The sequence below is a fragment of the Cervus elaphus genome, chromosome X (genome assembly GCF_910594005.1).
Source record: "Cervus elaphus chromosome X, mCerEla1.1, whole genome shotgun sequence".
Taxonomy (NCBI): domain Eukaryota; kingdom Metazoa; phylum Chordata; class Mammalia; order Artiodactyla; family Cervidae; genus Cervus; species Cervus elaphus.
Window position 1 is genome coordinate 160,480,985 of NC_057848.1, and position 12,753 is coordinate 160,493,737.

Sequence of the window (12,753 nt, forward strand, 5' to 3'; positions counted from 1 at the left end):
ATACCTGGGCCATTGGAGTCCAAGGGAGGCCGTGTCACTCTAGGATCATGATATTAAGGTGAGTTCACTTTATTTGACAGGAAAAATCAAGCAAGCAGTGAAGAAAATCCTTATGGCTCTGTGGACTTGAATAAAGGAGAAAATAATTCAGGATTCCAAAATACTGATGATGTTCAGACTTCGCTTTAGAAAAATCTTTTTTATTTCCTCTTGAGATGATTTTATTGTGTGTAAATATTAATTTCACAGTACAGAACATAGGCAATTATAAGAATGTCATTAAATGTCAAAGCTCTGGCTCTGTTCAGGAAAAGCTGTCCAAGAAGGCATGCCTGGGAAGAGGGCATCTTCTTTTAGACTTGTTTCTGCCTCAGGACTTGACTTCTGTTTCCTTAAAGAGATGTTTCTGTTTGAGAATAGAGACAGTATGCCTTTGGCCTCACAGGCTGTTCAGGGGTAATGGAAATGGAAATTTCTGTTGTGTTGCTGGAGATAGCAAAAAAGGATACATGGCAGGAGCAAGTGTGTGGAATCTGGACCGATGGCTCTTAAGGACGCACCTGTGAATGGATGGAGCTGCGAGGTGGAGTGCGGCATGCACTGTTCACTTGGGTTTAATTCAAGTGTAAAGGAGGACATGCTCTCTTCACGTTAACTTAATCTAAGTACTCTAGTGATTCCCCCCAGTCATGATTGGACCAGAACATGCCTTCTTCAGAGTGACAGGGCTACAGAAGAGAGAAGAATCCAGAGAGCCGTTGGAGGACGTTGCCTTTTTACTTTCAAGCTGCTTGGCCACCGTCTTTCTGACAACATCACACTAGCCCCAGGGGCCTCCCTGAACCCCCTTCTGAGCTGCCATGATAGAAACTTGCTTCCATTGCTTTCTAATTGTAAAGTGCATGGGGACCCCAACTGCATGTCACTTCTGAAGTGCGCTCCCAATCGCTTGAATCTTCTGTATTTGCCCATAATGTTTGAGTAGTGCTGAGCACAAAGCTCACGAAGACAATAAATACTTGATTTACACACTCCGGTGGTCTCGTGTGGACTTCTGTGCTTGGCCTTCCGTGGATTTTCTCTGCTTTTCACTTCCAGGGACAAAGCTGCCTGGGTCTCCCGACCTCCCACATGTCTTGAAATGCATCCCAATATGTTCAGTTACTTTATTGTATAAAGTGATTATGTTCAATAAAATCAGTTGAAAAGAGTTGTGTTAAGAGCATCTACACTATTAGGTTAGGAGCCAAACCTGGTAATGCTTTTACAAATCTCAGAGCCCCCAGCCCAGTTCTGAGCACTGAATCCAATACAGACCTGAAAACTGGTATAAAATGGATTATGTAGATTAAAATATCCAAACTCTACCTATCAGTTCACTTTATGTGGTGACCAGCATACTGAAGAGTAACTTAGTCAAGTAAGAAGAACTAGCAGCTTGTGCTCAAAAGACTAGAACTTCCTGCTCGCTTTTAGGGAAGGGCTTTTAAAGGCAGCATTAGGGGTGAGGGTTGTAGGGTGCCTGATCAGCTTGTGGATATTTTTCTGATTGGCTGATGGTGAGGTAGCTTGGGTGGTATTTCAAGAGTCAGCATCATCAACCTTCTGGTTGTAACCGGTCTGCGGTCTATTGGTCGTCAGGATGCAGTTAAGTTCTTCCACCTGGTAGGGATTTTGCCGCTGCTGCTGCTAAGTTGCTTCAGTCGTGTCTGACTCTATGCGACCCCACAGACGGCAGCCCACCAGGCTCCCCCGTCTCTGGGATTCTCCAGGCAAGGACACTGGAGTGGGTTGCCATTTCCTTCTCCATGCATGAAAGTGAAAAGTGAAAGTGAAGTCGCTCAGTCGTGTCCGACTCTTCACAACCCCATGGACTGCAGCCTACCAGGCTCCTCCATCCATGGGATTTTCCAGGCAAGAGTACTGGAGTGGGGTGCCATTGCCTTCTCCAGGTAGGGATTTTAGTATCTGCCAAACAGCTCAAGGACATGGCTCAGGATATTACCTGTAACCCTTGAGGAGGAACTAAATTTCCTTTACTTTGCTTTATGGCTAAACTATGATCATTTTGTCTTGATTGACTATTTTTCTTTGTTTCTGCATTTTCTCTTTTGTCTTATGAAATTTGCTCTTTAGAATGCAGTAAAGGTCTAGGAAGCTAAAGATTTTCGACAAACAAGAGGCAGGGTGATGGGAAAAGGGGATCTGTCCCCAGGAAGGTCCCATAGAGTCCTGCTCAGTTTCATCTTTAGAAGATCAAGTATATAAAAATAAGGAGAAGAAAGAAAAACAGCCTTTGGGGTTGGGGGGGGGACCAGGAAGACCTAGTTTGGGTATGAAAAATCTTTCTCAGGGGGGCATTAAGTCTGTGGTGCAAGTCTCTGGTGGATGGAATCAGAGCCGCAAAGACTGGCACCCACTCCTGACAATGGGCCTGTTGAGGGGGAGGGGCCCTGTTATTTGTTCCTTTTCTCTTGGGGAGGAAAGAACCTGGCACACAGTACCTGCTAAATAAATGCTCACTGAACATATAAATGCCCTAGTGGTTATTTCAAAAGTTCCATGAGATTTGTGTGCCTCTGTTAAGGAAAAAAAAAAGGAACAAATAACCAAGAACAATCATTCACAATAGCTGAGGGGGAGTGGAATGAGGAATGGTGTGAATGTCTCTTAAGGGAGATTGTTAACGTCTATCTAGAAAACAGTAGCGTCTTTTTACTGTAATAGAGCCCTTCACATAACCTTTCTCTCTCCCTTCTTGACATTACAGACATGACAATGACGGACTCCAAAACGATGAAAACCTAAGGGTTCAGCAGCAGGCCATGAAGGCGGACATTCCCAGAACAGTTTGAAAGCTACAGTACCTTTTAGTAATAGTCATGAGAAGCTAAAATAGGACTCCTGTACTTCTGTGTCAAGATAGAAGACGGAAAGAGAAAGTTCAGTTATCAAACTAGCCAGAAGTCCCCGGGCTCCAGACTTGAGGATTTTAAATGGTTACAGTAGGCCTCTCTTATCCCCAGTTTCACTTTTGGTGGTTTCAGTTACCTGCGGTCAACCACTATCTGAAAATATTTAGTAGAAAATTTCAGAAATAAACAATTCATAAGTTTTAAAGTGATGAAATCTCGTGACGTCAACTCTGCTCCCCCAGGATGCGAATTGTCCTTTTGTCTGGTGTGTCCCGCCCGTTAGTCACTTAGTGGCCGTAGTTATCAGATCTGCTGTCACAATTTCACTGTGCTGTGTTCAAGTGACACTTGTTTTACTTAATCCTGGCCCCAAAGTGCCAGAGGAGTGATGCTGGTGATTCGGAAATGCCAGAGAGAAGCCCTAAAGTTTTAGTTTCCTTTAAGCGAAAGGGTGAAAGTTCTCAATATGGAAAGAAAAAAATGAATGCTGAGGTGGCTGAGATCTACGATAACAACAAATCTTTTATCGGTGAAATTGTGAAGAAAGAAGAAATTCATACTAGTTTTGCTGTCTCACATCAAACTGCAAAAGTTACAGCCGCAGTGCATTAAGTGCTTAGTTAAGATGGAAAAGGCATTAAATTTGTAGTTAGATATTTTGACAGAAAGAGAGACCACATTCGCATAACTTTTATTACAGTATAATTTTTCAATTTTATTATTAGTTATTGCTGTTAACCTCTTACTATGCCTAACTTATAAATTAAACTTGATCATAGGTATGTATGTATAGGAAAAACATATTATATATGGGGTTAGGTATTATCCTTGGTTTCAGGTATCCATTGGGGGTCTTGGAATGTATCCCCTGCAAATAAGGGCAGAGTACTATAGAAAGCAACAATCTGATACAAGACCATGGTTATAGTTGAGTTGAAATTGATAATAGTTTGAGCATAAGGAAAAAGGCATCAAGTTTTACCTTAGCATCTTTAAAAGTTGTCTCTGTGACACATAGTTAACATATTATTGAATAATGCTGTTTAACTTCAGTTGTATATTTGTGTACATGATGACATAAATCCATTGTTCTGATTTGGATATCAGATGAGAACTGTATCATTTGATTTGAATATGGAACACCTAATGGTGCCCACCACATAATGAGGTCCCCTAGGGCAGTTTGGACTGACTGCACAGAAATATCTAGGAGGTTATTAAAAATACCAATTTTCAGGTTGCATTCAGACCTGCTGTACCAGAATCTCTGGGGTAGTTCCTAACGAACCTGTGTTTTCATAAACTCTCCATTTGATTCTCATACATGCTAAAGACTGAAACCATTGAGACATGAAGGCAGGTGTCATCATTTCTATACTTGTTAATAGCATATTTAATTATCATGATAGTGGTGATATTAAGAAAACAACAAATATCCAAAAAGTAATTTTTCATTTCTGCTCAATCTTAACACATAATATACATCCTCTCTATTTTGCAATCAGAAAATGTGCTTCTGCTATAGGCTGGGAGGTGTAATATTAAGAGAAGCATAAACAAAATTACTAACTTGACCTAAATATCAAGGAAATCTTTTGTTTCCTACCTTGTTGTTTTCTAGATAATAGAACAGACAAAACAGCACACAGAATACCATTAAGAAAAACTAGCTAAATTACAACATCTGTGCTATGCTGCTTTCCTTAAAAAGAATGAAAATGTTGGCCAACATTTATACTCATTCTCATCAGATCTTCTCATTTCTTCTTCAAGGCTTGTCTTTTTCCCGAAGTGGTTCAATGGACGATAGGAGCTGCTGAAATGTGGGACGCTTTTCTGGAAGCTAGATAAAAGAAAAACCCAATGGTTTAGCTTATGAGGGTTCCGATTTAAAATAAACTATGTAAAATATTTGTACCTCAGTCCTAAAACTAGCAATTTTTAAAATGTGGAAATGCCATAAACATTTCTTCTAAAGAGAAAACAAATAGAGCCCTAAGAATTGGGAAAGAAAAATAAGAGTATCTTTATTTGCATAAGATACGACTGCATACCTTGAAAAACCAAGAGAATTAAAGATAGAACAAACCCAAATAACAAAGGAATTCATCAGGAGAGCAGTATATAAAATTAACTGACAAAATCAGTAGTCTTCCTATATATATACAATAACCAATTAGATATACTGGAAGAGAAAACTCCATTTATAATAGCAACAAACCCCAATAAAATACTAAAAAAAAAGTACCCCCCAAATGAGGAAAACTTTAAAATCCTGCTGAAAAACACAAATGTAGAATTGAGCACATAGAAAATAACACTGGTTGTCTTTGAATAGGACACATCAATAACATAGAGATGATGAACCTCCCAAGTTAGAATACAAACTCTTCCAAATATGAACAAACTTGTTTTAAGCTCAACAAATTGATTATCTAGTTTGTGGATTTTTAAATATGCAAAATAGCTAAGAAAACTATTCAGAAAGAGACACAACTTAGCAACTAAACCGTCACCAGGAGTAAAGGAAGTAGGGCTGTTTCTGAGTGGGAAAATAAAATTATGACTACAAAAAGTGATAAAGAGTTTTGTGGAAAGTGGACACTGGGAAAAGAGTTTTGTGCATGGCCAAGATTGACTAAGTTCCAAATAAAATTTAACTGTAAATGAATTTAAAAGTAAGCTGGGCTTCTCAGGTGGTGCAGTGGTAAAGAATCCTCCTGCCAATACAGGAGACGCAGAAGACACGGTTCGATCCCTGGGTGGGGAGGATTCCCTGGAGAAGGAAATGGTCACCCACTCCAGTATTCTTGCCTGGAAAATTCCATGGACAGAAAGGAGCCTGGCGGGCTCGAGTCCATGGGTTCACAAAGAGTCGGCCATGACGGAGCAATTCAGCAGAGCATAGCCACAACTAAGACTCAACACAGCCATAAAGAAATATGAACAAAATGGTTGGCACCTACAGTGCTGGTTTCAGATCACAAACACCTGCGAGCAGGGGCCCAGGGCCATCGCCACCTGCTCTGTAGCAAGCGTGCGCATGCTCAGTCGCTTCAGTCCTGTCCAACTCTTTTGTGACCCCATGGACTGTAGCCCTCAGGCTCCTCCGTCCATGGGATTCTCCAGGCAAGAATACTGGAGTGGGCTGCCATTTCCTTCTCCAGGGGATCTTCCAGATTCAAGGACTGAACCACATCTCCTGTGTCTCCTCTCTTGCAGGCCAACTCTTCACCACGGAGCCACCTGCAAAGCCCCTGGAGCAAGCGCCTCCCCTCAGAAGCGCTCCTTCCGGTGGTGACACAACAAGCCCCCGACGCGCCTGCGCCCCTGCCCACTCCCCTGGCCCCGGGGGGCACTCGCCTCGTGCCAGCAGCTGTACATGATGTGGTAGACGGTGTCCGACGCCAGCTGGGGCCGGTAGAGCCGGTGGCCCTGGGAGACCTTCACGACCACCTGCGAGTTGTCGTACAAGTCGTAGGGCTGCTTCCCCAGGCTGAACACTTCCCACATCAGGATCCCTGCCCCGCGGCGAGGGCGGCCAGCCGGCAGAGGAAAGAGAGCCACGTCAGAATGTACAGTTTGTCACGTGAGCTTCACGCCCGCGTCACGAAGGCTCTGGGGCAGAGCCTGGGTCCCTGGGGGAGGAGTCCCAGCAAGAAGGGCAGGGTAGGGAGGATAGACCGGGCTAGCCCTTCTGGAGCCCCAGCCCTCTTATTCCTGCTCCCTGAGGCCCCGACGCCCATTCTCGCTGGGAAACAGGGAGGCGGCCTGGGTCGCTGCAGGGGGAGGTCCCTGGGGTCAGGGCCCCTGGGCTGCTTCAGAGAGGTGGCGGCCTGGTGGAAGCCACAGTGACAGCCCCAGCTTCAACCCTTAGAGCAAGGCGTGGAAGTCCCCACCCTTTCTCTCTGCCTTGGCAATAATTTCCTGGCACACACACATTACCTTTGGGTGGAAATTTAAGATAAAGTCGTGGACAACTTTCCTGCTTTTCTATTACCTCAGTCCTCTGGAACAGTGGTTCTCCCCCTTCTTGGCACCAGGGACCCATTTTGTGGAAGACAATTTTTCCCCGGGACCGGAGAGGGGGCGGGATGGTTTTGAGATGTTTGAAACGCATTATATTTATCATGCACTTTATTTCTAAGCTAATGCTGCCACTGATCGGACAGGAGGCACCGGGTCTCTGCCCTGGAGGTTGGGGACCTTTGTTCTAGAATACTTTGTGGATCAGGTGTCCTTTTGAGAATCTGCTTAAAACCATTGGTTTCCCCTCAAGACAGTGAATGCACAGAATTTTCTGACTCATTTTCTGGAAGTTCACAGAGTGTTTTCTGGAAGTATCCAGAGTATGGCGGACTCCAGATTAAGGAACCGAGCTCTGGTCATGGTGGGCAAGAGGGTGGCATCTGGGGCCAGTCAGACATGGCTTTTGAGGCACAAGTTTGCCACTTACAGGGTGGGAAAGCTTCTTAGCCCTTCTCAGTTCTGCTTGCCCGTCTGTAATATGTGGATATTTGCATGTCACAAAGTTGTCATGAGGATTGAATAGGATAAAACACTCGGAGCACTTAAAGGACGCGGGGAACATTTTAAGCTCTCTAAATGGTGGCCATTGTGCTGTCATACTAGCCACGCCAGGGAATTCCAGCAGTCAACCAACTTCAAAACCTTGGAAAACCAGAAATATGTAAGAAGGGAGAAAATTGTTCTAGAACTATAACTGAAGTACTAACTTCAAAACTTCTTTGACTTTTAGGGCTACAGATTTTATGTAAAATATTTATAGTCAGGCAGTATTACAGTTTGTGGGGACTGTGTGTGTGTGTTTTAAACGTTCTAAAAGAACCATCCAAAAATTTGTTGACTCCTTCACAACTCTCCAGAGAAGGCAATGGCACCCCACTCCAGTACTCTTGCCTGGAAAATCCCATGGACGGAGGAGCCTGGTGGGCTGCAGTCCACGGGGTCTCAAAGAGTCGGACACGACTGAGTGACTTCACTTTCACTTTTCACTTTTCACTTTCATGCATTGGAGAAGGAAATGGCAACCCACTCCAGTGTTCTTGCCTGGAGAATCCTAGGGACGGGGGAGCCTGGTGGGCTGCCGTCTATGGGGTCACATAGAGTTGGACACAACTGAAGTGACTTAGCAGTCACAACTGTCTCTTGGAAGCAGGTCCACTTATCTCAAGAATAATATCATTGCTTAAAATATTTGTGGGGCTCCTCTTTGAGAATTGCTTTCAGAGGTTCTGGTTTATTTTGAGTATCCTTACTAGGGTCAGATTATTTAAGAATGAATTTAGTTTTTGGAAGCAGCCAGAAAATATTTGCAGCCAAATTCTGACACATAAAAGGTAAGCAATTGACCTGGGTAATACAATTTTTGGTCAAAAAGCAGTTGTGACTATTACGGATTCTGATTTTTTTTTTCTGAATAAGAAATTTTTATTAACTTGAAAACAAACTATTTGCAGAGTGTTATGGGTATGCAGATTAACCTGATTAATTGCCCTTCACACTCCGGAAATATCTTTGTACGGTATTCAGTCAGGGCTCTGGGGCCACCTTTAAGGGGCAAAGTAGTGGCTTGGCTGCCTGGGGTCTAAGCTCCTTCCTGGTCTACTGGAGACATTCTGATTTCATCTATTTGTACACTGGGACTTTGACTAAGATAAATTTTAAATAAAATAATTTTCTGACAGTTGGAGTGGGGCGGGCCTGGATTCTTATTTTTTTAAATATCTTTTATAAGGCATATGAATTGATACAAAGAGATTAAAACTAAATTTGACAAGTTCATCAGCACAAAATGACATCAAGTTTTCACTAAAATGCTCTTTGTGGTTTTTCCTTTTTCTGTATATTTCTTGGAATTTTTTTTACAATGAATAATATCACTTTTATAAAAGGAAGAATTATTTTAAAAGATTATCACATAGAAAAATAAATGGATAACTAAATTTTCCTTTCTTCAGACAGTCTCAGTTGTCATGTAGAAAGTCAAATTGTACTTATGGACTAAGACAGGCATGAAATAGTTCTCAGTTGTATTTAATATATTCCATAACCTTATGATAATTTGGAATACTTATCCTGGGCCCATCTGACAGTGATTTTAAACAAGCCTGACATTCCTACTGATGTGGAAAAATACCAGAATATCTATAGAATCACAATTTAAAAAGAACTATCTCTGTTTTCTAATTGCTGCTGCTGTTTATTTGCCAAGTCGTGTCCAACTCTTTGTGACCCCATGGACTGTAGCCCACCAGGCTCCTCTGTCCAAGGGATTTCCCAGGAAAAATATTGGATTGAGCTGCCATTTCCTCCTGCAGGGGATGTTCCTGACCCAGGTATCAAACCTGTGTCTCCTGTTTGGCAGGCAGATTCTTTACCACTGAACCACCAGGGAAGCAATTTTGTAATTATGTTTACTTAATTTCAATGCAGATCTTTAATAAAATAGGGAGGGCCACACAGTAAGTTCACTAGGTATGAAGGTCATGCAGCCTCTGTGGCAGTTACTGCTGCAAGCGCAAAATCAACCACAGACAATACATAAACCATATGTACAGAGGACACGGCAGCACTCCAATAAAACTTCCCTTATAGAAATAGGCCACTGGAAATGGTCCTGCGTCATGGTTTACTGACCCCTCATCTAAATGATGAATTTTAACAAAGACGCTAGCTGAAATTGGGATGGGCCAAAGAAAGTGCTAACTCATGCTCCGCCCCCCCCCAAATTGGTCAACTCAGAATAATGGTTATCATGCCACTTTCATGCAGAAAGCTGATGACTTCGTTTTAAGCCCTTCAACGTTTTATACTTCATGAAAACTGGGTTTTAGTTTTCCGTGACTCCTTTTTGAAAACAAAATCTTCAGTGCAAAAAGCTTTTAGTCCTTTTGATTCTTATGAGGAGGTGTTAGCAACACGCCAATTATACAATAAGTGCAGACATCCTAACACCGACCCAAGAAAGGGTCACCATCATCGGCTTCAATCCCTTGCTTATCTCTGGGTATACAGGTAATTTTGTAAGTGCTCAGAGGGTTTGCTGAAAATGGATGTTGCTGCTATGTGGTTTCCTATTGTGGAAGCCAGCTTGTGAAATGGGTCTCATGTGGCCACATTCTTACCGAACGCCCATACGTCTGACTTGCTGCTGTATTTGAAGTAGTGAAACACCTCTGGGGCTGACCACTTGACTGGAAACTTTGTTCCCACGGAACTGACATACTGGTCATCAAGAACATACCTGTAGGGGAAAACATCAACACAGCCCTTACGCCACTTGGCTGTACCAAGTGGGAAGCCCTCTGCTGGCCGATGCAGGACTTGCAGCCATCCAGTCTCAGCCGAGGGCCTCGATTTTCTGGATCTTTCAGTTTGTGAGCTTAGCTAGAGGCTGCTTATGACTTGTAAGCATTTTAAAAATATGATATCTAGTTTTGAAAAAAAAATATGGTATCTAGTTTTGAAAATACCAAAATCTGAATGCAAAGTATTTGGTAAATATAAAATATTTTTAAAAAAACGTAAAAGTGAAATCACTCTGAATCCCACCCCAAGGATAGTCATGCTACCACTTAAGATACATTTTTGCTTGTACTTTCCAATCTTTTTTTCTATATATAATTTGAACAAAATTGGGTTTCTGTTGTACTGAGGTTTGCTTTCATTTTTCCTTTAACGGCATATCGAGAACATTTCCCCCATGGTTACGTTTTCTTCTGCAGCATCATGTTTAATGGCTGAATAGTCTTCCCTCTTACGGATTAATGTAATTTGTTTAACTGTGTAAATTGCTCCTAATCTTCTGCTGTTGTAAGCAGTGATGGACAACAATATCTTATGATGATATCAAGATGATAAAAGTATATGCTCAAGGATATGCAGTATACTTTTGTTTACAATATTTAGGGGTTCCAGAAGAGGAGCAGCTTTTCATAACGAATTTTGAAGAAAACTTAAAAAAAAAACACAGGTCTTCCTATGGTGTCTTTAGGGACATGTTTGCTAAATACAGGGCTGGCTTTGGTCAACTCTTCAGATCTCTTTGAAACTATATTATCCCTCCTCAGAATTACATGTGTTTATGTTGAATTGGCACAACTTTATAGCTGTATTTTGTCTCAATGGCAGGGACATCTGCTTGCCCTCTAGACTCAACTGTGGGCATTTTGAGGGCAGGGATTAACCCATTTATATTAGTATCTCCCACAGGGCCTAGGCATTAGGCACTCAATAAATGTTTGTTGAATGGAAAGGCTACCAGATGTGTCTTCATTTCCTGTATAAAACCATGAAAATTGGCTCTGAGGCTTAAATAGTAAGAAGATTCAGAATTCAGGAAATGGAAGATTCTTCTTAAACTGCTGTCACAATCAAGCTAATTTTTCAAATCCTAAAGTGTTGCTAGAATGCCAAGAGAATCTGAGTCTACTGCCTTACCTGATGCTACAGAAAATTTAATAAAAGACAAGAAAAATTTTCCTAGTGTTAATGCTGTGACTATTTGAGCATATAGTATTAAGAAAAAACCAGAATGGGCTAAAGGAGCCATCATACACACACACACACACACACACACTCTCTCTCTCTCTCCTCCCCCGGCCCCCCCCCCCCCGCCACAAATCAAGGCTTTTTAAACTTTTCTTGTTTTTTTTCCTGGCTGTAACGGTTATATTTGAATATTTAGGATCTTTTGTGGATTTATTTACGTTTAGAAAATATTTATCAAGGTTTTGAAAGAATTAAGAGAGCCTAGGGATAATTTCTGAAGAACAATTCTATTTTTATCAGTGAAGAAATGAGTGTTCAGAGGTAGTATGAGTGAGGAGATCCAGGTTTCTGAGCCCCCAATTCAGAGCAGGTTTTGTATTCCCCATTTAGATGTGAATGGAAATCCCTCTTTCACTGGTTGCCCTTTTGGAACTGGCTTACCTCGTCATCCCAAAGTCAGAAACCTTCACAGAGAGATCACTGTCTACCAAGCAGTTCCGAGCAGCCTTTAGAGGGAAAACAAAATTACCAATAGTGAAAATGACCAAAGATCCCCTGACATCAAAATCACACATTCTCCTTCTCTGTGGGACAGTTGTCAGCAAAATCTAAGATATCACAATCCCAAATGCTGTATTTAAGAGGAAATATCTAGAGTATAGATGTTGTCTTTTTTCCTTTGCAATTTTCAATCTTTCAAAATGAAAATGTGCTCACAGAAGTATTTTCCCTTAAGCGTTCATCCTTGTCAAACAGTATGAGAGGTATTAGACATAAAACAGAGAACCTGAACTCATCAACAAGAAGGGAAAAATCACGTCTAGGGGTTCTCTCTCCATTGCTAGGACCCTGTGTGTTAACGGGTGCTTCGAAGGCGTAAATGCAGCACTGAGAATCCAGAATGCACCGGCCTAGCGTGCGTGGCACGTTTGGTGTTTAGCACCAAAAAATCTCTAAAGATCAATCAATATCAGTGCAAATCAAACAGAATACTCTCCATACCCACCCTGACTCAAAGATGCATGCATTTCATTTCTATTTTCAGTTATCGTATTAAATTATTGCTTTAGCACTAAATCCTTCCTGGAGTAAAGGTTAGCTTGGTTTAAGTGGTTCTGGGAAACACTAAATTGACCAGTCTTTCCTTTGCATCTGTTTTCCAATATACTACAACCTAACTACATAGACTTTGATGGCTTCTTTAGAAATACTTTCTATACTTGAAGTATTATTTTGAATTGTGATTTTTATCACAGAAGTGTCATATGCTTAAGCAAATGAGCAAAATATTGGTTGGTCAGAAAGTTCATTTGGGGTTTTTTGT

At 41.7% G+C, this 12,753-nt stretch overlaps 2 protein-coding genes across 4 annotated transcripts in view; one reads left to right on the forward strand and one right to left on the reverse strand.

Moving 5' to 3' along the window:
- The window catches only part of ACE2 (angiotensin converting enzyme 2), a 45,606-nt gene extending 44,574 nt beyond the window's left edge, over positions 1 to 1,032 (forward strand). The window contains exon 19 of the mRNA XM_043896107.1: positions 81 to 1,032. Coding sequence (XP_043752042.1) covers positions 81 to 189 — 109 coding nt within the window. The 3' untranslated portion in view covers positions 190 to 1,032. The remainder of the gene's footprint in view (positions 1 to 80) is intronic.
- A 2,434-nt stretch (positions 1,033 to 3,466) lies between these two features.
- The window catches only part of BMX (BMX non-receptor tyrosine kinase), a 44,652-nt gene continuing 35,365 nt past the window's right edge, over positions 3,467 to 12,753 (reverse strand). The window contains exons 17-20 of one of the 3 annotated variants that reach the window (XM_043896110.1): positions 11,871 to 11,935; positions 10,064 to 10,182; positions 6,279 to 6,436; positions 3,467 to 4,758 (exon numbers count right to left, since the gene is read on the reverse strand). In XM_043896110.1, coding sequence (XP_043752045.1) covers positions 4,684 to 4,758; positions 6,279 to 6,436; positions 10,064 to 10,182; positions 11,871 to 11,935 — 417 coding nt within the window. In that variant the 3' untranslated portion in view covers positions 3,467 to 4,683. The remainder of the gene's footprint in view (positions 4,759 to 6,278; positions 6,437 to 10,063; positions 10,183 to 11,870; positions 11,936 to 12,753) is intronic. The other 2 variants (XM_043896109.1, XM_043896108.1) reach the window with 2 other exon arrangements.